General features: G+C 31.0%; 3 protein-coding genes across 3 annotated transcripts; 1 reads left to right on the forward strand and 2 right to left on the reverse strand.

Annotated features, from left to right (window-relative positions):
• Window positions 1-337: 337 nt before the first annotated feature.
• On the forward strand, window positions 338-8,916 carry LOC124919548 (ascorbate transporter, chloroplastic-like). The gene is made up of 11 exons (XM_047459810.1): window positions 338-605; window positions 1,720-2,306; window positions 2,402-2,509; window positions 2,991-3,146; window positions 3,793-4,008; window positions 5,094-5,303; window positions 6,896-7,033; window positions 7,133-7,234; window positions 7,875-7,940; window positions 8,250-8,334; window positions 8,425-8,916. Exons 1-11 carry the CDS (start codon window positions 551-553, stop codon window positions 8,520-8,522), a joined length of 1,821 nt encoding a protein of 606 aa, XP_047315766.1. The 5' UTR covers window positions 338-550; the 3' UTR covers window positions 8,523-8,916.
• Window positions 8,917-10,793: 1,877 nt separating this feature from the next.
• On the reverse strand, window positions 10,794-13,557 carry LOC124919550 (origin of replication complex subunit 5). Its single transcript, XM_047459811.1, has 4 exons — window positions 12,524-13,557; window positions 12,047-12,448; window positions 11,105-11,414; window positions 10,794-11,015 (listed from the first exon to the last, which is right to left on the reverse strand). The coding sequence occupies exons 1-4, from the start codon at window positions 13,330-13,332 to the stop codon at window positions 10,971-10,973; spliced, it is 1,566 nt and encodes a 521-aa protein (XP_047315767.1). The 5' UTR covers window positions 13,333-13,557; the 3' UTR covers window positions 10,794-10,970.
• A 936-nt stretch (window positions 13,558-14,493) lies between these two features.
• On the reverse strand, window positions 14,494-17,056 carry LOC124940200 (beta-glucosidase 44-like). Its single transcript, XM_047480688.1, has 11 exons — window positions 16,789-17,056; window positions 16,652-16,710; window positions 16,390-16,465; window positions 16,229-16,300; window positions 16,066-16,153; window positions 15,712-15,964; window positions 15,516-15,631; window positions 15,164-15,387; window positions 15,039-15,070; window positions 14,857-14,959; window positions 14,494-14,771 (listed from the first exon to the last, which is right to left on the reverse strand). Exons 1-11 carry the CDS (start codon window positions 17,054-17,056, stop codon window positions 14,494-14,496), a joined length of 1,569 nt encoding a protein of 522 aa, XP_047336644.1.
• Window positions 17,057-24,681: the final 7,625 nt, after the last annotated feature.

A 24,681-nucleotide genomic window follows, 5' to 3' on the forward strand; every position in this document is an offset into this window, starting at 1 on the left:
ACACTAGTTATAGATTCAAGTCTAACATAATCCTAAATTAAAAAATAAATTAATCGAGATTAAATATTTAAATTTGATAATACATATTTAAATTTCTAATAATATTTGATAATCAAGATAATTATCTATCATAAAGTTTAAAATTTGAAGAAAAAAATTTAAAATTTTAGTAGGATTAAATATTTCTAGGTTAGAATTAAAACAAAATGATGAATGGAGGGGGTATTTCAATACAAGTGCAAAAGCCACTAATGGCTGAGGATGAAGTGCCACGTGTCCATTTCTCAGCCCTCCTCTGTCAACTCCATTTTCCCTTCAACTGAAACAGGAGCGACAAGAAAACATAAATAAGAGAGAAAGAGGAAGAACTTGGCAGAAAATTCGGATGACACACCAGTCTTGTCAGGTTATCTTCTTTATAGGGGAGAGATTAACTGTAGCTTTGCAAATTCTCAGAGATAATTCATCTTAGAAGAAGAAGAGTTGGACTGTCTAACGACTTCTCTTCTCACAACTTCACTTCTCAAAGCTTAGAACAACAAGAAGAAGAATGGCAATTGGGTCCGTCGTTTCCAGTCGCAATTTCGGTTCATTTCTTGGGTCAGGTATAGATTTTCTTCTTCAAAACTCAGTTACACATATGTATATGGAACATGGACTGTCTTTATTCATGTAATCTAGTATTTTAGTAGATGTGGTTCTTCACTGACCCATTGGGATTCAGGGTTTGTCATTGATGGTGTTTATTCTATTGAGATTGTTTCTACATTGTCACTTTACAATCTCTCATATACTTTAAATGAAAAAAAGATAAAATGAGTTGAATTTTACTGGATGATTGAAAGATGATATCCACTTGTATGATGTGAACAAAATACTTCTCTGGATTTAGTGTTTGAGCTTGATTTGATTGCATACTAGTGTTGTCTTATTGAAAAATTACCTTATTAATCTCATATATAGTTTCCCCTTTATTTCGGGCCTTCCAATTATTTTAATAGGGAAATGGTAACATTAATTTTATTTTGAAAGGGTAAAACTATTTTCATTAATCTACTGCAAAAGTTTATTTTGGGATTAAAAGAGAACTAGCATGATACCCACAATAACGATGACCCCCTGCTTAAACTTAAAGCGCTTTCAGATAGAATTGAACCCGTGACATTTTAGTCTATTAAGCCGACTTTTACCACTGAACTACCTTGGTGGGGTAAAAAATGGGACACGGGACCTTAGAGAAGCTGAGAATATCCACTTCTTGTTACTGGTAGGCTAGAAGAGGGGATAATTTAATGCAAAAGTTGTATCAATTGTGGTGAAACATCCAACCAACAGACAAATTCTAGTACAAGTTATGACCTGGTTTATTATGAGTTTAATCAGAATAAAAACATCATCAAAAGTACAAGAAAGTCCCAAAGGAAAAAAAAAAAGAAGCAAAAACTCCAAATCAAAGAATCAACTTGGAGGCCCAAAATCTTTAAGGGAGCATTCCGGTCATAGCCGGACTTTTCATTTCATCCTATCAATCCCAATCTTGAGTTAATTATGCAAGTATTTTCATTGTTTATTTGGACTCTGTTTTTTTGGGTGAAAAAATTGTGAGTTAGTTTCAGCGAAGATTGTAGACGCATATGCTTGATTTTGTGTTTCATCATTATTTGTTATCTGAATTTGAGGTTGAGTGAAGTTAGATTCTCATTTTGCTATTTCTTGCAGGGAATGTATGGCAAAGAGAAAAGATTGTTGTAAGTAGCCAAAGGGAGCAATCTGGTTTGGCCCCTCTTCAATGTGTTTATAGAAAGGTAACATACAAAAGTTTGTGGCTTCTGAGGGAGAGCCTTTCATCACCTAGATACTCTTGTTGTTCATCACTTCATGTATCCGGACGTTTTTATAGTAGATCGGAAAGATTGGGCATGTGTGCCCTTTCTATGTCCAAGGAATTTAGTGAGAAGGTTTCAACCGTCAAACATGGGAAATCCACTAAAGACTTGTCTAAATGCTGCCTTTCATCGGCTTCTTCTAGCTGCAACTGGAATGAAACAAGCAGGCTGTATAAGCTAGGGATACATGATGGCCGATGCCTGCCATCAAAGCAGGCTAAGGTTAATATGATCCGTGCTGACTATAGATCTGAAGATTATGGTGTACTTGGGGGGAATATGGAACCACTTATGGCTGCAGAAGGGCCGAATGATGTAGTCTCCATCCATAGAGAAAAATCTTCGTCGGAGCAATTTCCAAAACGGTGGGTGATAGTATTGCTCTGTTTCGCTGCATTCTTGTTATGCAACATGGACAGGGTTAGTACTTCCTCCCTTTAGTTTTCCGTTTAATATTATATAGTAATTATTTCATTATTCAGTTAAGCTTGAACAACTCTGAATCTTGACCACAGGTAAATATGAGTATTGCCATTCTTCCAATGTCGCAAGAATTTAAGTGGAATAGTGCAACAGTAGGTCTCATCCAATCATCATTTTTCTGGGGGTATTTGCTTACTCAGGTATAACTCTTTTCCAACAGTAATGGAAAATTGAAAGACTTTCTTAGTAAATGGTATTCACAAATCTGGTGATAAGGTATCTTTTTTATATTGCTATTGCTTCAATTACAAGAGGAATTTCAAATTTACTTGTTTTGGTGCTTTCTACTTGACATTTCTGATTTAATCTCATTTAGTACATATTTTTCCTTCATAAATACATGAAATTCATGCAATATTTGATGATCTTGGATAAAGATGTGATCATATTTGGAAACTAGTATTTTGTCGGTGTTTGTCACAATCACAATCACATTGGAAAATCACCAAAAATAAATGTGAAAGTGAAAGTAACTTTTTTTCAATTGAATTAAATACAACCCTATAAATTTGACTACACTTCCTAAGATTATATCCTACACTTTATATTTGATCGTTTCTGATCCGACTGTGCAGAATTAACTAATCCTGAGCATTTTGTTCAACTTTGTCCAATGAACAGATTCTTGGAGGTATTTGGGCAGATAAATTTGGTGGGAAAGTAGTATTGGGTTTTGGAGTGGTCTGGTGGTCAATTGCTACAATCTTTACCCCCATTGCTGCCCGATTAGGGCTTCCTTTCTTGCTTGTCACACGTGCCTTCATGGGGATTGGTGAGGTTGGTTTCTTCTTGTAGCATTATCTGTGATCATGGTTTAGTATATCTGAAAATTGTGGCTTTCAACTTTTTTGCTAGTGTTAACCTTTTTCTTTTGATATGCATTCTTGAATAGAATTAAGTAATTCATATCTGATCATTCGGATTCCTAGATAACATAGCCATTGTTTGATTACATAGCTTACTAAACTAAATAATTAAGTGATTATTTGAATTAAGTTCATTTGAAAATCACTTAATTATTTAAGATTCAACTCAAATTAAGCTAAAAAATTTGGCTTAATTCGCTGAGTTATGAATGAGTTAAATCTTATCAAATCTCTGTCCATCATAGCCCATGGAGGGGCAAGTCGTTCCAACTTACATAAATTGTAAATTAAAATATTATCATTTGGTTTAATTCTACATTTAGTTTTCGAACACTTCACTAAATTGGCACTTAAAATTCAGGCATTTAGCACTTAATATTCAGGCATGAGAACTAGATATGCATTGCGAGGTGGATTAAGAAAAGCATATATTAGCTACTGTGATTGCTGCATCACTGAACCCATTTCACTTCTAGACTTTTTTGTACAACTTTTGACCGATCCTATTTATTCCTGAGAAGATTGTTGCCTAAAACCGACGTATTCATTCACTTCAGGGGGTAGCAATGCCGGCCATGAATAATATGTTATCCAAGTGGATTCCAGTTTCAGAGAGAAGCAGATCACTTGCATTTGTATACAGTGGCATGTATCTTGGATCTGTTACAGGATTGGCTTTCTCTCCCATTTTAATCAACAAATGCGGATGGCCATCCGTGTTTTATGCATTTGGCTCTCTTGGAAGTATATGGTTTGCATTATGGAAGATGAAGGTGAGTCACCTGCATGTTAATTGAATGTTTTATTGTCTTACTTGCTTGTAAAACTTCTTCACCTTTTATGCTAACCAGATTGATCACCATGTGGGCTCCTGAATCATCTGCTTATGTTGGCCATAATGAATGACATACTTAGTACCATATGTAGATCTCTATTCTCACTTTGGTATTAAGAAAAAATGCAACAAACTCGACTTACTGTGTTCTTCCTGATTTACTCTTGATCCTGAAATTGTAACTCATAATTTAAATTAATGCAAAATACTCTGAAACATCTTACTTTAACTGAAATTGGATGTGTAAAAATGTAGTGATTTTGAGATTAAGGGCTTGTTTGATGTGGGTTATTTGGATTTAATCCATTATCCTATCAACTCTTCCATCAAATCATCAATTAAGATAACAAAACACCCGCATATTTTTTTATTATTATTACTAACATTTTGAAATGATCAAATGCTAAAGTATTTTGGTCATTTGACTAAAATAATCCACATTCTCATCAAACAAGATTATTAGGAAATAATTTGATTATTTCCAAACAACCCACATGAATTAAGCCCTAAAAGATTTGGTATGTTGCTATTAGACCCATATGGAAACACTTTTGTTTTTGTATCAGGAAACGTTTCCACTTACATAAACATAAATAATTTGTCTCAAATTGAATTTCCTTTCTAAATGTTTCAATACCTGGAAACGTTTCCAGAAACAGAAGCAAAAGTGTTTCGAAATGGGGCCAATAATGGAATCACCCCTTATGTAGACAAGATTAATTATTGGACTTATCTGCTGCAGTGAGCACCGCTTGATCAGTTTGCTATAATGCTAGTATATCATTAGCTTCGTTGCAATTAATGGTCAAGCATGTTTGTATCCTCCAAACAATCTTGATGTATCTACTTAGCCTGCCATTTAAACTACTTTGTATTGTTTCCTCCTTTTTGTATGTGCCATAGAGTAAGTTGGCTTCTTTGGTCCACTCTCCAATTTCTTTGTACTCTAATTGTGCATTGACGTCACACTTTATCTGTATTTTGGTTTCTTAGTTTTTAAGTCTGGTTTTTAACTTGTTTCAGGCTTATAGCTCACCTAAAGAAGATCCAGATCTTAGTCCGGAGGAAGAAGAGCTTATTGTAGGAGGTGGCACGCAGAAGGAGCCTGTCACTGTTATACCTTGGAAGCTTATTTTATCCAAAGCACCTGTCTGGGCTCTAATTATTTCTCATTTCTGCCATAACTGGGGGACGTTTATTCTCCTAACATGGATGCCAACATACTACAACCAGGTATGTGTTACTATACAGGTAGCTTAAGGCTGCCTAATATAAACTGTATAAATATTAAATAGATAATTATTATTTAGTTGTTCGTTATAAGTGATTAAAAGTAGTTAGAAGTGTTATGTTAGTAGTTAATTAGTTAGTTATTAGTAGTTCTTTTCAATTAATTTTGAAAAAGAAGTTATTTTCAGTTATTAATCTAGTACTATACATATATCTCGTTTATTAAAGGATGTGACTTTTCCATTATTCAGTTTATGCGAATGTAGGATATTTCGTGGTGAAAATAACCCAACAAAAATAATAGTAGTACAATTCATGACAAGGGTTATCATCAATTACAGTCGGTATACAACAAATGAGAAACATCAGTAAGAAATAAGAGATAACATTAATACTCAAAGCTCTAAGTTAAAAGAACTGAGGTCAACTTGGAGCTCGATTTCCTTCGTAGGAATGTCCGGTCAGCAGGCCTAACTCCCTTTTTTCGATCGTAGTTTACACCAAAGTCTGCGCTTCATTTTCTTGCTTTGATTTTGTAATTCGTCTTTCCTTTTTCTCAATATTATTAAGATTTCTTTTGTTTGCTGAAGAAGAATTACTGGTCGTTTCCCCCTAGAAGGTCGAGATCAAGGCTCCCATTGTCAGAAACTTCCCTTCAATGTGCATACACAGTACTAGAAATATTAGCAACTGTCATGTAATAGACATGCTGAATTGTTATTGAATAAACTTGAATAGTTCGGGTTTTCTTCTCAACTAGGCCTTTATTCTTCTCTTCGGGGTCTCTTCATCCTCATTCTTCTGTCTTCTCATCTATGGCTTATGTTAATTCTATCTATTATAATATGGTATTGTATGATGTGGGAATTATCATGGTGCACTTTCTTGTTACTTACATTTTATTGAACTTCATTCATTGTAAACTTGAATTTGACAGTATTTAACAAATTATGTTCCTTGAAAAGATAGATGGGTCTTCCTGCATGCCTTGCTTTAACTAAATCCTTTTCATCTTAGGCACTTAGACTCCTAATTGCCCTAATCTTCATTCATACATTGCAACTTAAATTCGGCAGCATTTAACCAATATCTCTTGAAGACTCCTTGCTCCTTTCCATCCATTCTCAATGTTCAAGCAAATTCATGCACCTGTTTCTATATTTCTTTTTTACCGCTAGCGAAAGCACATCATGAAACCAAAAGTAATAGTAACTAGGGGTGAGTATTCCACCCATCAAAACCGACTGACCCTATTTATGATATATTTGATCCAGCTGAATATAGGATCAAATATGAAAATTGATTTTATAACCTCTAACTTTTCTGGAAGGTTAATTTATATGAGTTATACATACACTTAAAATTTTAAGTATTTGTTAGTTTAGTGCAGTTGAAAACTAGTTATCACTATATCAATGTATAATTACAACATTACTATTAGTCTACTAATCATTTTAGTAATGTTTTCTTATAAATGTAAGAGTATTTAAATGTAGTAGACATTTTAAAATATAGGGGTAGATTTGAAAAAATCAATCAACCGACTATGTCCAGTTCACCATCCGATGATGATGACTATTTTTCTGCATCTACAGGTTTTGAAGTTCAACCTGACTGAGTCTGGACTACTTTGTGTATTGCCATGGCTGACCATGGCAGTTTTTGCAAACATAGGTGGCTGGATAGCGGACACACTTATCAGTAAAGGTGTCTCAATTACCACAGTTCGTAAGGTGACTTTTTTTAGATTTATTGTCAATCAACCATCATACTTGGATTTTAGAATAACTGTTTTTACTTATGTTAATTCTTACTAAGTACCTCTTCTGCAGATAATGCAATCAATAGGTTTTCTGGGTCCTGCATTCTTCCTCACACAGCTTAGCCATGTGCGGACACCTGCTTTAGCCGTTCTATGCATGGCATGTAGTCAGGTATATAAAGTCAACCAATAATTGTTAGAAATTCTCTTTAATTTTGATTCATAACGGTTGATATTTATGGAGACTTCTTGAGAAAATCTATTGAAAGAATAATTAGGAGGAAAAAAGGATAATCTGTGATCTTCGAACCTTTACAAATTGGAACTAAAATATACATGTATTAATTAATTAACTGAGATTTATTATTGTAATGGATTTGTTTACCTAAATAACGTGATCCCTCTCTTCACGAAACCCTCATTTACATTAATAAATTCTATGTAATTTAAGGATTGTTGATTTGACACCTTATTAATAAAATTTCATGTGTGTGTAATTTTGCTTATATAACAGTTCATATTTATGGAGGCTTTTGTTTGAAGAACTACTGGTATTTGGGAGAAAAAATTTTGTTTTGGAAACCAGCAGGGAAAGGGACAAATTAATGTATGAACTTTTTAATCTGGACAAACAAATCCAAGTACTAAGATAAGAGAAAAATTATGCATGAACTTTATTAATAAGGTGTAAAATTAACCATTCAATTTTTTATTTATTTTTATATCAATGTTTTATTCCTTGGAGTAGGCTAGCATAACATGCTTAGAATCATTTATTGTCCTCAATTAGATATCTATGTTTCCTTTTGCAGGGATCAGATGCATTCTCACAATCAGGACTCTATTCCAATCACCAAGATATTGGACCTCGTTATGCTGTGAGTTTCTTTTACCCCCTCTGAGATAGCCAAAACTTTCTATCTCGATCCATAATCGTCAAAATTGTAGTTGTAAGAGATTTTCATTTTTGTTCATTTGGATGGCAGTTCATTTGGCAAATGATGATTATTTCTACCATTGTAAACCAAAATTCCTGAGAAAAAGATAAATAATTCGTTTGGTAAAAGAATAATTCAGTAAAACACATTAAAAAAATTGGCGACCAGATTCAGAAACTGAAATTGTTTGATATTGTTTGATATAGACTGAAATTCAAAATCAAACTCATTAGAAAATGAAACTTGCAGGGGGTTCTATTGGGATTATCAAACACTGCTGGAGTGCTTGCTGGTGTGCTAGGTACAGCTGCAACAGGATACATTCTCCAGAAAGGTATATATACATTCTTGTTTTTAATTTTAGTTTTGAAAATTAGGTATACATAGACATTTTCAGATTGATTGTATATTTTATTGTATGTAGGTACCTGGGACGATGTTTTTAAGGTTTCCGTTGCACTTTATGTAATTGGCACGTTAGTTTGGAATTTGTTTGCCACGGGTGAAAAGATCCTCGATTAAAGGAGGGGTTATCATTATTTCAAGACAAGATAATATAACTAATGCCATATTGAATGGGAGTGTCAGTTATTGAACACATACCCAAGGTAAGCTTCAAATTTTTTTAGGTCTCGGTCACATTTAGGAGGCCATTGAAGAAGCTCGATCTTCTTGTTGAGACAAATGATGTGTTAGCCCGAGGCCCATTGGATCCGGTTCATCTCAGAAACATATGATAATTGTAAGGTTTTAACTTCCACAGTAACGAATAATATTTTGACCTTTACAATGCTAGCAAGCTAAGTAATGGTGTTTATCATAAACAAAATATATCGGAATCATTATACTGTCAAATTTCCTCGGGACTGAACTCTGAACCATAATCTTTGGGAAGAACCGAGTGGATTGATTTTCAGTTGTGTGATGATTCATTTTGAGTGTGAAACTATTATGGTAACTTTTTATTCTTAATTGTTAGGAAAGTTTAACTTGCTATATATTATTGTTAAATCTTTGAATGAAAGATAAATGAAGATAGCAGGTTTGATAATGAAAATTTGAAAACTGTTTGTAAACAGGAATGAATAAATTCTTATTCTTTGATGTTAGGGGAGAAAGAATTTGAAAAATAAAAATTTAGCAACCACTTATGATATCATTTTTCTTTTTGGGCTGAATAATGGCTTGATTTCAGCATAAAGAATTTAGATGAGAAAATATAATATTTGTAGCATGTTGTGTATCACAATAGCATAGATGGTAGACTTAACAAGAAAAAAATGGGTCATTAAGCCTATAATTTTTTGTTTTTGTTGAATAATTTGGATTGAAAGAAGATAACATTTGGTGAGTATTGACAGCTAGTTAAAGAGGACTGTACCTACGGGTATTTCATATTTATTTTTTATTTTTTTACCTTTTGGCTCAATGAGAAAATGGGTCAAAACTTATAGAACTTAAAAAATGATATACGAAAAAAAAAAATAAAGTCGAAGAGTTCAGATTTCAAATAAATAAATTCAAACAGGAAAATGATATTTCTAATTCTAAGGGAATGAGATTATTTGATATTTAATATCGTGATTATTTGATATTTAATATTGTGTTTATGTTTTTATGGTGATGGCATTTTCTTCTGATTTATTATTATTTGGGTCTGGTTGAACAATTATGATAAATATATACTTTATAATATTGTTAAATAATATATATATTTGATATTAGGTGTATTTTCACACATATTTTATAATTATTAATATATTTTTTAAAATTATATATATATATATATATATAAATTTATTATTATATATATTAAATTTGTTAATTATATATATATATATATTATAATTTATTTATTTTAATTTAAAATATAATTATTTTTCTCTTTTACTTATTATAAAATTAAAAACAAAATTCAATAATAATAATTATTCAAACTAGAATAAATAGTGGTTAATTCTATTATGGTATTTAATTAAAAATATTTGCTCATTAATTGATTGTGTTAGGTCAATAGATTGCACACTAAAATTAAAAAAAATTTAAGAGCATGAATATTTGGTGTTCAAAATGTATCATCTAAACATATACTTTTACAAAATCAAAACAACATAATATAAAACATAATATAAGCTATACTTACCACATTAACATCCCAAATTTTATATTTAAATGACAAATTAAAACTGAAATATAATTTAAATTAAAATAATAGTCTAAGACATAATAAATTAAACACTTTTTCAAATTTTAATTTATTTATTGAAGACAATTTTGATATATTTACACCTTTTTTATTAATAAAATTTCTCTAAAATAAAATAAAAATGATATCAGTTAAGAATTTAGGGTTTATAGAACCCAGGGCAAATGAACATTTAGTTGTTTTAAGATATAAATGTATATTTTGCACTATTTTCAATTCTAAAAAAAAAAAGAACTTAATAAGAAATTGTGAAGAATATTTAATATAACACATAAACTCATGTAATTATAGTCATGGATGTGAGTCTCAATCCCAAATTATTTTTAAAAAAATTAATCAACATTTGAACCCATCTCAATGACAAAAACCAACTTAAGTGACAAAAACGGTTTCTAAAACACCAAAAACAGCGACTATCTCTTATAAAACACTTTAAATTAAAATAAATATTATTATTTGGGGGAGTAAAAGTTAGTTTTAATCTTTCAAATAAAAAAATTTGTAAAGAATATTAACACAAAAAAAAACAAGTTTTATAGTATTTCAAATGCTTCTCTGCATATAAGGTACAATGGACTTGAAGCATATGCAAGAAAATGATACACAATGAAGATCATTTATCCAAATTCTATTTCATTTCCAACATAGTTCCATACATGCAAATCTAACTAACATATATAATATTAGGAATAATACATCATTCCTAATTAAATAGTACACACATTTCCACAGTATCTAATCATCACTTCTGCAATAACCTGCTTCTAAAACAGGTGCTTTGCCAAAGGAAACTTGATGCTTCTTGCTACCTAAACATCATTTTCAAAAAAACATGCATTCAATTAGTCTAAATTTAAAATTTTGTATAATTTCCATAAGTGAAAGCTAAATTTAATACCTTTAAAGCCAAGTCTTCCGTTACTGTAGATCGATATCTGGTTGAGCCTTCTAGAGGACAGCTAGCTCCTTTAGTAATGAAATTAGCACTACAAAGACTGGATACTTGCAAGAGAACATCAGACATGAGCTCATTGCTACCAATTGTCATTTCCTCATTTCTTTGCTCTTCTTCATCAATGTAATCACCATATACAGATGTTATACATTGAAATATTGCTAATAGCCTCTCCAATGGGAAAGTTCCAGGTCCTTTCATTAGTATCTCCTGTTCAGATATTTCTTTCTTCTCTATCGATTTCACAGAACTCCTGAAATTCAATCATTAGGTGTTATACCAATTGAAACAATACCATTGATGAAATAAATCAATTAATCTAAATAATTAAATGTTGTTTAAAAGTTTCTACTCAAACTAAGCCATGAATTAGTTAACTAATTCCTATAGTAAAGGCGTAAACAAAATAAATTATCCTCTAAAAATTAATCAAGTTACGAAACTATCTTTAAGTACTTTCTAGATACTAGTTCCACATTTATCAAATCAAATTACATATTAATGGGCAGATTACACTTTCTGGGTTTGGATCTAGGTCTGGGTCTCCACAATCTAGATGAGATAACAAATGAAACATAACTTGATTAGACATAGATTCATAAATTTATTGATGCTTTCTATGTAAAAAGTGTTTCCAAATGGTTCTATCAAGTACTAATAATTCATATATTTTTATTTAGTTTATTCAACAATTATTTTCCAGACACATAAAATTCACATCATTTCCAATTTTATCAAACATATCCATAACAGTTAACAACTAGTCTTTTTAGAGAACTGAATCACATCCTAACAATAATATATAAAGAACCATAAAACCAATTGCTCTATAAACATATTTCTTCTTCACAAAAAAAAGTTAGGGAATCTATGACATAGACTTACTTCCTCTTTCGTTTTCGATTACTGGAGCCTCCAGTTGAATCAAATAGTGTAGCATCAAGGGTTGCTGGATTTCTGGATGCCAAGAAAGCTGAAACAAGAAGATACTTAGCAGAAATAGACATGTGGAAATCAATCCCGTCTAGTGATTGGGAGCCAACCATCTTGTCTCTACTTTTCTTGGTTTCCACCTTAGTAGAATTTCTATACTGTATTCTAAACACATCATTTAGAGAAGGTGCAATATAAGGTTGAAGATGACTATACAATTTCCTCTTTATCTCTTCATTTGGAGAAACTCCCAACTCAGTAAGTGGTTCACAATACTTCTTGAACAATGGGGAAAAGGCTGTGGACAATTCATCAATCCGTCTAGTTACCCTACAAAATGGCCTCAACACCAACCTGTTTAATGGGAAAAGTTTAGTTATCAGACAAGAGAATGTAATACCAGGTTCTGTTAGCAAAAAAAAGTCTTACTCGAGGAACGATGAATATAGTTTGGGATTTTCTTGATTTCTCATGAAAATTTGGCGAAGATCGTCTTCTGAGTAGTTTGGAAAATAAACTGAGATAGGCTCTATGTAGCCTGTATCTGAGTAATAAGTATCAGGTGAAGCCTTACTTATGAATATCATAGTCAGTTCAGGTATCTTCAGAATATCATACAACTTGAACAAAAATGGCAGTATAGTAGAGCTATTATCCCACTCACGAACAAGATCAAGATTATCAATAACCAAATAGACAATGCTTCCACTAACCCGTCTAGATTTCGTGCTTTCTTTCTCTGTGTGCAGTTTGAGATTACTTATGATGGACAATAAAGCTTCACGTAGAAGATTCACGAAATCAGATGGTTTCTCACACCGCTTTAAGCTTGAATAGTCATTGCTTGCGTCCTTCTTGTGAAGCGAAAGCTGATCGATTATTGATTCAAAGAGAAGCCGAGAACTGTGGCAAGTTATACAACTTGAATATACCAAAGGGCGACTCCAATGCCGAAACAATTCAAGGACTGTGCTTGTTTTCCCAGTTGAAGAGCCTCCATAAACAAAGATAGGAAATGTTTGTGAATTCACCGGACCCAGTAGCCGGAATAGTTCAAGAATCTGATTCCGTCTGCCGGGGAAACTTGAAATCAAATCTTCCAAACTTAAGGATTCATTACCATTTACAAGATCGTTCACAGTTAAAGGAAGTGAATGGGATTTCTTCGCAGTGGAGGGAGTTGAAACAGATGATCTTGTACTTCTCCTACCAAGTTGTGGACTTTCTTCCTTCCCCATTTTCACCCCCAAAAATAGATCAGGAATCGGTTAACGAACTATCTTACAAGTAAATTGCTAACCGAACAGGAAACTGAAGTGCGAAAACTTCAACTTGAACATATAACGCCTATCTATACACGAGATGAAAAGGGGAGAAACGAATCGACTTACGAACTCGACGGCGGAGAGCGGCGGTTGTGTGTAGATGTTTTCCGACAGGCGGCAGCAAAATTCTAACGGGAAAATTATTACAAAGAAATGATGAAGTGTTTTGATGTTTTCATTGTTTATATATATTCATCAAATAAGTCCATATGAATGTTGGGCTTCTACTAGGCCCACATATTTGGGCATGCAAATATGTCCATACTCCATACTTTAACCTAATAGTTTTGAAAGTAATTACACTACATTTGTAGTGATGATTTATTTTAATTTAATTATTGAGAATTAAAGTTGTTAATTTAAATCTTAAAATTTTATTAATAGTGTGATTGATGAATGATTTCATGATAAATAAAAAGAAAAAATGAAGTTATTTCATCTGACAAAAAAAATTATACTCGTTCCTATTGTCCTAATAGAATAGAAGATATTCATCTCGAAGTAGTTTACATGTTAATAATATCAACCGATATGATAACATTTTTTATGCTTTAATTAGCCTTTTATGAACAAAGAAAAGATGTAATCATGTCCTGAATTTATAAGTTATTTTGTGAGTTTATTTTAAGTTTCAATTAATTGTTAATTGTGGTTTTATCTTATCAAATTAGAAATAAGTTATCGCAATAAGGTGTTTACACTCATATTTAAATGTAATGGTCTACAAACAAATATTTATTCCTTAGATAGAGGACTCATTCATCTCTTTATAGTAGAGCTATAATAAAGTTGAATATAAATTAGCTAATGGAACATTCCTTATTAAGAAATACAAATGAATAGATCAATTATATCTATTATATATCAAATGACATATAAATCTTGAGTAGTAAGAACAAGTTAAAATAAGGACCTATCTTTACTTAACATTCATGGAAATTTGTAAATTTCTTAAATGAAAAGAGGTAAGGAAATGACAAACTCATTATTAATAGATTTTATTAAAAAATAAAATCAAAACAAGCCTAGAAACCAAGTTAACAAGCCTAGAAACCAAGTTGCTTGTTCCTAATCTTAATACAAGATTTTCTTACATAGTTGTTTAAACCAAAAAGCAGACATTTTCGGATAGCGAGCAAGTGTCTTGTAATCAACATAAGTGATACCAAATCTTGATGTGTAACCCTCTCTCCATTCAAAGTTATCGACCAATGACCAAGCAAAATAGCCTTTTATATTTGCTCCATCGTCCATAGCCCTCTTCAACTCACTAATGTAATACTTGAAATAGTTAATCCTTGTAAAATCTTGTACACCTTGGGAAAGAGTGACATTTCCTGGATCATCCATTCCTGTAGAACGAAATATTACAATGTACTATTAAGAATGATTAAATATAGATTAAAAGTTAAACTTGTAAAGATAATTGGGACGGACCACTCTCGGTTAGTATAATGTTATGCATTCCATAGCGCTCTTTTACATACATCATACACTTGTAAATACCCCATGGAACAATTCTTAGCCAATCTGAATTTGCCTGTACCAAATAAGGATATGAAATGAAGTATTTTACATGCAAATAATATTCAAAAGAGCTTCTTCAATTAATTCGTTACCACTGGACCAAGTGGTACTCCCAATTTTTCACCTGGAGAAGTTTTCAATGAAAGGAAGACCAAAGTTAGTTTATAGAACTTATTATGTTGCCTATTCTTTTTATTTATAAAATATATGTTCTTACTTGCAAACGAAGCATGCCAATCAGTTTGATAACTTGGAACTGTAAGGTTATACAGACTTGGATCATCGTACATGTAAAACGTTGTGTAGTGATTAATTCCAATGAAATCGCTAGAAGAACCCTTAACTAATTTAACCTCTTCCTCGGTAAACTTTGGTAGCCGATCCCCAACAATGTCTTGCATAGTTTTGGGATATGCTCCATAAGTTATGGGATGCAAAAACCTATACGTATATGTCCAATTAATGATAATATCATGAATAATTATCGATAAATATAAATCAAACTCTTCATATTGGAAAGAGATATAAGAATCTTAACCAAAATATCTGAATTTCAAACAATGACATACCACCCAAGGTGAAAATCTCTCGCTCTTTGAGCTGCATAGTTATCTGCCTTTCCCCGAGTGAGTGGTTGGTACCAATGAAAATCCATTACTAGACCAATTCTTCCATTTTGTTTTTGCTATAATAAAGAATAATCCATATAGAAATGATAATTAAATTCTTTGAGAGCAAATATAAACAAAAATTAAAATATCTCACTTGATATTTTTGACGATATCTTTTCACCGCTGTTGCATGTGACAATAATAGATTGTGTCCTACAATATATGACTCGGTTGAAGAATTTCCTGCTGGACAATTCCCGTATGGTTTGGAACACCTACCAGGTGCATGTAATCCATCACCATATCCATATTGAGCAATCACTTTTGGTTCATTAAATGTTATCCAAGTTTTTACTCTATCTCCAAAAGTTGCAAAACAAAATTCGGCATAATCAGCGTAGTCATTCCTGTTAAAATTGAAGTATTAGAGATATTCAAAATACATTTAGAGAAATATAATAAATTAGCATAAAAATGTGTAATATAAGTTCTTAATGAAAATGCTTACACCACTTGTCTATCAAGCCAACCCAAGTATCTATCTTCAAGTGCTTGAGGAAGGTCAAAGTGATAAAGATTTACGTATGGTTCAATACCTACATCATTTTATATAAATGAGTCTAACTATTTCATTAATTGTAAACTTATATTCTTAGCTTTATATTTTATACCTTTTTGAAGTAGGTAGTCTATAACATTATTATAATAAGAAACTCCCTCCTTATTTATCTTGCCGGTGCCATCTACATTTATATTAACACATAAAATATGTTAAAAATTAATGTATGAAACAAATTAGAATTCTAGGTCAAAAAGTGATATAAATTATTACTTGGAAAGATCCGAGACCAAGAAATTGAAAATCGATAAGCATCAAAATTCATCTCTTTCAACAAATCAATGTCCTCCTACAATAAATAAAAGTATTTATTAAATCTCATAGCAATTTATCTATGAATAAATTATAAAAACTAAAACTAAAATATAATTTAATAAAATCCACAGTTTAACAAAGAAAATATAAAAATAAATTATTTGATATACATGTTTTTTTCCCATTAAAACATGCTCTTAGTTGTTTTTTTATTGTGTACCTTGTATCGATGATATGCGTCGACTGCAATATCTGCGTTTTCTCCGTTCGCCATAATTCCTATATTCAAGTTTTTTTTTACTAATATCAATAAAAAACCAATCAAGTTATATATTAAATTCTAAACCATACTAGTACCTGGCCGCTTCAAAAATGTGTCCCATATACATGGACCACGACCTCCCTTGTTGGTGGAACCTTCTATTTGGTAAGCAGATGTCGCAGTCCCAAACGTAAACCCTTTTGGAAAGCTCTCACGGGTCAAATTACCGGTATCAAATTCCATGGTTTCAAAAGAGAGATTCTCGTCAAGGAGACGAGCACCCGAAACTTTGAATACAAATTGAAGAGCAATGATGAAAGTTAAAGAGAATAGAATGCTATAAAATGTATTCATCTTAATCATGTTGGATTAAAAGTAAACGTGAATTGATGTAGAGAAAGTGATTTGTAACATGTATTTATACATGTCAGTTATAGAATTAAGATAATTAAGAAAATAAATATTATTTATTAAATCAAACTCTCTTCCATTTTTACCTATTCATGCTCCTGGTTTTAGGTTGAAAACTAATGAATCATATATAAATTTTGAATGAGTTTAATAATTTTATTTGACTACTGATTAGTTTTTATGGTTCATAATTCATTTAATATAACCGCTCTATAGACCACATGTTTATGATCGTTTACTTACATAACTCATTCAAATCTATTACTAAATATATATTAGTATATATATTTTTTAAGAATATGATTATGGCTAAAGAAAAGAAAATCTTTAATCATATAATTGTAAGTGTCGTTAGCGAATATAAATCCTACACTGGTTTGGTTTTTAATCATATTATATATATAGATAGATATTAATAATATTTTTATTTTTTTTGGACAATTTTAAATATATTATTATTATTATTAGTTATATATATTAATAATACTTTTTTTTATATATAATATAATTTTATTAATTCACTTAGACAGAAAAATTGTGAAATGAACCGGACCAAACTTAATTCCGTTTCACATTATTTCCTCCTCCAAATTTTCCCGTCTATAATCATTTCCGATATATAAATATTATATTTTCTCATAATTAAATATATATCAAATCATATACATATATTTATATATACATATATGTTTTTCTCATTTTTATCTCTTTATATATATATATTTTATATAATATAATGATGAGACTCTTATAAATTATTTTATATTTTTATTATATTTTACTTAATTAGAAAAGAAATTAAAAAGAAAAAAAATATTTTTTTCTCTAATTTAATTTTTATATATATATATATATAAATATTATCACAATTTAAATTTAAATTGGGAGCAAGGAGTCGTTATAATAAAAGTTATATTTGCATCGAGTAAAACACAAATCTCTTAATATATATATATATATATATATATATATAATATTAGTTTTTTCTAATTTATTTATTTTATATATATATATATATATATATATATATATATATATATATATATATATATATATATATATATAAAATAACCTAATAAATTATATAAAAACTTTATATATACATATTCTCTTTTTTTATTATTATTTTCATTTATTTTTTATTATAAATAACAATTTATATGTTATATTGTAACTCCAAAAAACCCTTTGGCCCTCTAGAAAATTCGAGGTTCGAGCATTTTAACATCGATTTGTGTGTTAAGATTTTTTAAAAAATAAAACATTATTTTAAATAATTTTTGTCAACTTTTAAAATTAATTATAAAATAATTAATTTGAGGTTAAGTTTAAATAACCTTCCTTCCTATTTGTTATAATAAATTAAAATTAGATTTTTTTTGAAAATCTGTGTTAAATTGTTTAAAAATAATTAGTTTTAAAGACTATTACTTAAAATAAAGTCGCCAATTGATTTTTAAAAATCAATAAAAAGGTATACGTCTACAAGCATATTTTTAGTTAGAGTTTCTTTAAGTTCGTAGTTTGGTGATACTCGGAAAAAGACTTTCGCACTTCATCCTTTGTACCCGTTTTAAAAACAGTGTCTACTTTATAAATTTGGCTTTTGAAAATCGGTTGTATAACGTTTTATTTTAACCGATTATTCTTCTAGTCCTAGACATGAATATGTTTTTGCGTATATAAAGAATTGTAACAATAATTATATAAATGCTGGCACTTGTTGTTGATGATGACCAGGGAGGAAGAAAATACCTATAGAGCATCAATATTTACAAGCATTACGGTTTAAACATAAGTCCCAAACAAGTCTTTATCAAAATATTTTTTGTGTGGAAATATCCCAAAAATATTTTGAAATCATTTTTTAATTTTTCAGGATTTTTAGAAAATGGGTTGAGGTTTCAAAATTACAAAAATAATTTTGGAATTTGAAAATCGGAACCAAATAGACCTTAGGACTATTGTCCTAGATCCTGGGGTTCATTTTATCGGTCAAGGCTAAAAAGCCCTCAGTCTTAGTCGAGAACCCCTTTGTTTCAGGTTCAAGATCTTCGGTCGGAGTGCGAATGTCCCTCGGTCAAGGTGCTAGGGACTCTCGATCATAAGCCAAATTCTCAGTCGATTGCCAGAATTATCGGTCGGATGCCTCAGTCCCGAGTGGAGATCATCGGTCCTAGGTTAGGGAGTTCTCGATTGAGTGCGAGATTCCTCGATCTTAGGTGTCAGTCATTGGTCTTGGGTTCAGGAGTTCTCGGTCTAGGTCGAGACTCCTCGATCCTAGGTTTGACTTCTCGGTCAGATGTAAAAATTGGTCGAACCTCTTAGTCATAGATGAAGAACATCGATCGAACCTCTCGGTTTTGGCTGAAAATACTCGGTCGGACCTCTCGATCCCAGCTAAGATTTATCGGCCAGACCTCTTAGTCCTGATCGAATATCCTTTGTCGGATCTCTAGGTCATAGTCAGACGTGTCAGTCCTTAAGAACATAAAAATTACAAGTTTTTCAATTTTGATGGAGGCTTGGATCCTTTGATCTAAGGGCTTGGATAACTTCACAAAGCTCTCGGGAACATTAAAATCATCTTCCCAAGGTATCATTCGACCCGAGTGATGATCAATTTGTTCAAAACAATTTATGGCAAAAAATTGGGTTTTTGGTTTTAAAGTTGTTTTGAAGTGTAAGGAGCTTACCAATAGCTTCCTTATACTTCATATACTTGATTGATACCAAAACATGAACAATGGTTGTTCATTTGGACCAATTTAAGAACTCAAAATTTTCATTTATTTTGAAAATTTTAATTTTGATCAAACATAATTGGGAAGGATCAAACATGATTCAAGGTCGTCTAACTCCTTTAGAAAAAGTCTAAAGAGAAACGTAGTTAGACGAGGTCGTCGTCGTCTAACTCCTTTAGACGAAGTCTAAAGGGAAACGTAGTTAGACGAGGTCGTCTAATTCCTGTAGACGAAGTATAAAGGGAAACATAGTTAGACGAGGTCATCTAACTCCTTTAGACGAAATCTAAAGGTCATCTAACATAGCAAGACACTATTCTACCACTAGACCACTAATGTTTTTCTTTCTTTTTTATTTTATTATTAAATCTTGAATTCAAAATATTCTGATTTGATTATTATGAACTTTTTAATAAGCTAAGTTTGGAAGAATAAATAATAAAAAATGAATTCGGTTTTCGGTTTAGTTTTTGAGTTGAAACCATACTCAAAAACCAATTCGAAAACAATATTTGAATTCGAATTGGTTTGAAATTCGATTCGAATTCGGTCGGATATTCAGTTCAAACCAAATATTGAACACCCCTACCACCCGACCTCCATCCCGTGACCTCACACTTTTAAATGCTCGTCAAACCAACCATTAAATCTAACCTCAAACTCGACAAACCACCCACCACCCAACCTCCATCTCGTGACCTCACATTTTCAATTGCTCGTCATACCAATCACTAATTCCGACCTCACACTCGACAAACCACCCACCCACCACCCGACCTCCATCTCGAGATCTCAGACTTTCAAATGTTCTCCAAACCAACCACTAATTCCGACCTCACACTCGACAAACCACCCATCACCCGACCTCACATTTTCAAATGCTCGTCATACCAACCACTAATTCTGACCTCGCACTCGACAAACCACCCATCATCCGACCTCACATTTTCAAATGCTCGTCATACCAACCACTTATTCCGACCTCACACTCGACAAACCTCCCACCACCCGACTTCCATCTCGAGACCTCAGACTTTCAAATGTTCGCCAAAACCAACACTAACTCCGCATCACATTTTCAGATGTCTATCATTTGTTTAAAAGTTGCGCCACCTTGAAAATATAAATTTGAATGTGTTTGAATTCGAACCTTAGTGTTCAACATGAAATGTGAAAACTTAAACCGCTAGAGCACTTATGATTGTTGAAATAATTTTATTATTTTGTGTATATATATATATATTTTGTATTTAATATATAAATTTGCATGTGTTGGGATTCGAACACTAGTCTTCATCATGAAATGTGAACACTTAAATCTCCATCTCGTGACCTCACATTTTCAAATGCTTGTCATATCAACCACTAATTCCGACCTCATACACAATAAACCACCCACCCACCACCCGACCTCCATCTCGAGACCTCAGACTTTTAAATGTTCGCCAAACCAACCACTAATTCCGAACTCACACTTGACAAACCAGCTATCACCCGATAGGGGTGTTCATCGATTCGGTTTTCGAGTTATTCGCATTTCTTAAGTTTGGTTTATTCGAATTTTTATTTTTTTAGCCAATTCGAAAACCGAATCGAATTCTAATAAATTATAACTAAACCGAACCGAATTCGATATTCGGTTTGAATTTTGAATAATTCGAATTCAAACCGAATTGCCATGTCTCCCCTCATAAACTCAAAATTAATTGTACCACCCGAGAATTGAACCCCGCCTGTAATGTGACAATACACTATTCTATCACTAGACCACTAGTGTTTTTCTTTCTTTTTTCTTTTATTATTAAATATTGAATTCAAAATATTTTAATTTGATTATTATGAACTTTTTCGTCAGCTAAGTTTGGAAGAATAAATAATAAAAAATGAATTCGGTTTTCAGTTTGGTTTTCGAGTTAAAACCCAAACTCGAAAACCAATTCGAAAACTATATTTGAATTCGAATTGGTTTGAAATTCGATTTGAAAACCGAAAATGAAATTTGAATTTAGTTTATTCAAATTCGGTCGGATATTGAGTTCAAACCAAATATTAAACACCCTATCACCCGACCTCCATCTCGTGACCTCACACTTTTAAATGCTCATCAAACTAACCATTAAATCTAACCGCACACTCGACAAACCACCCACCACCCGATCTCTATCTCGTGACCTCACATTTTCAAATGCTCGTCATACCAACCACTAATTCCGACCTCACACTCGATAAACCACTCACCCACCATCCGACCTCCATCTGGAGACCTCAAACTTTCAAATGTTCGCCAAACCAACCACTAATTCTGACCTCACACTCGACAAACTACCCATCACCCGACCTCACATTTTCAAATGCTCGTCATACCAACTACTAATTCCGACCTCACACTCGACAAACCACCCATCACCCGACCTCAAATTTTCAAATGCTCGTCATACCAACCATTAATTCCGATTTCATACTCGACAAACTTCCCACCACCCGACCTCCATCTCGAGACTTCAGACTTTCAAATGTTCGCCAAACTAATACTAATTCTTCCGTCACATTTTCAGATAAGTTGCACCACCTTGAAAATATAAATTCAGCATTAAATGTGAACACTTAAACCGCTAGACCACTTATGATTGTTGAAATAATTTTATTATTTTGTGTATGTATATATATTTTGTATTTAATATATAGATTTGCATGTGTTGGGATTTGAACCTTAGTCTTCAGCATACTTAAACCTCCATCTTGTGACCTCACATTTTCAAATGCTCGTCATACCAACCACTAATTCCGACCTCACACTCGACAAACCACCCACCCACCATCCGATCTCCATCTCGAGACCTCAGACTTTTAAATGTTCGCAAAACCAACCATTAATTATGACTTCACACTCGACAAACCACCCATCACCCAACCTCACATTTTTAATATTCGTAATACTAACCACTAATTCTGACCTCACACTCGACAAACCACCCATCACCCAACCTCACATTTTTAAATGCTCGTCATACCAACCTCACACTCGACAAATCACCCACCATCTAACCTCCATCTCGAGACCTCAGACTTTCAAATGTTCTCCAAACCAACACTAATTCCGCTCTCACATTTTCAAATGCTCGTCATACCAACCTCACACTCGACAAACCACCCACCACCTAACTCGAGACCTCAGACTTTCAAATGTTCGCCAAACCAACACTAATTTCGCCCTCACATTTTCAGATGTCTATCATTTGTTTAAAAGTTGCGCCACCTTGAAAATATTAGTTTGCATGAAATGTGAACACTTAAACCACTAGACCACTTGTGATTGTTGAAATAATTTTATTATTTTGTGTATGTATATATATTTTGTATTTAAAATTAATGATAAAAAATAATATAATATATATAAGGTAACAAATAAATATAAAATTATGAATGTAGGTACATATATATTTTATATATGTGTATATAAAAATATAAAAAATTATGAAGGTAGGTGTATTTATAACAAAATTGTTTATATCTTGAAACTAATATTAATATATATAATTTTTTAGATAATATATGGTAAATAAATATAATATATATATTAATAGAAAATGAAATTTAATTAAAAAAAGAGAGAGTAAGAGAGAAGAGGGAAAAACACTGATGATGTGGATTATAAATGTGATGCTAGTTGATTTTAATCATTTTATATATATATATATATATATATATATATATATATATATATATATATATATATATATATATATAATATGTTATGTGATATTATATATTTTAATATAAAAGTTATTGTTAAAATAATATTTTATATTATTAGTGTGAAAAATATATAAATATTTATTTATGGTAAGGGAGAGAAAAAAATACTCAGTAATAATTAAATTAGGAGAGATAAAATAATTAAAATAATTAAATTAAGAAAGAAAAATTACTTTATTTATATATAATTGTGGAGAGAGCATGTTGTACATCTCCAACATCTATATGTATATATAATGATGTTTAATAAAAAAAAGTAGGTGACATCCACGCTCTCACCGTATTCATTTGAGTTTACGAGTATTTTCTCTTTCCTATCATGATTACATATTCATAAATACTAATTTATCTCTTCCGTAATAATTATAAATTTATCTTTCTTATTTAATTTTTATTTTATTTTACCTCTCATATAATATATATTTTTTCACACAAATTATATAAAATATATATTACCTTATTAATAATTTTATATTTAATATTAAATATCTATTTATTTGTATGTAAAAATATTTATAATATAATTCTCATTTATCAATAATTTTATATAAATACAAATTTTTTCATGTCACACAAATAAATTTTATACTTTTTTTCTAATCAAATAAAAAATTATAAATATTTAATTTATTTAAAAAATAAATATTTTAAAAACAAATAACATCTCTCACCTAAAATATATATATATATATATATATATATATATATATATATATATATATATTAATTTACCTTCCTAATTAATTTTTTATTTATTTTCTCTCTCATCTTATATATATATATATATTTATAAATAATAAAATAAAAAATTATATATATTTTAATTTATTTAAAAAATAAACATTTTAAAAATAAATAACATCTCTCACCTAAAATTTATATATATTAATTTACATTCTTAATTAGTTTTTTTTTTATTTTCTCTCTCATCTTTTATATATATATATATATATATATATATATATATAAATATTTATAATATACTTAATAATAATAATTCTTAAATTCTCTCTCGTTACTAATTTAACTCTTATTTCATAATTATTAATTTATCTCTCACCCCATTCATTTTATTTT

This window comes from Impatiens glandulifera, chromosome 1, assembly GCF_907164915.1.
Source record: "Impatiens glandulifera chromosome 1, dImpGla2.1, whole genome shotgun sequence".
NCBI lineage: Eukaryota > Viridiplantae > Streptophyta > Magnoliopsida > Ericales > Balsaminaceae > Impatiens > Impatiens glandulifera.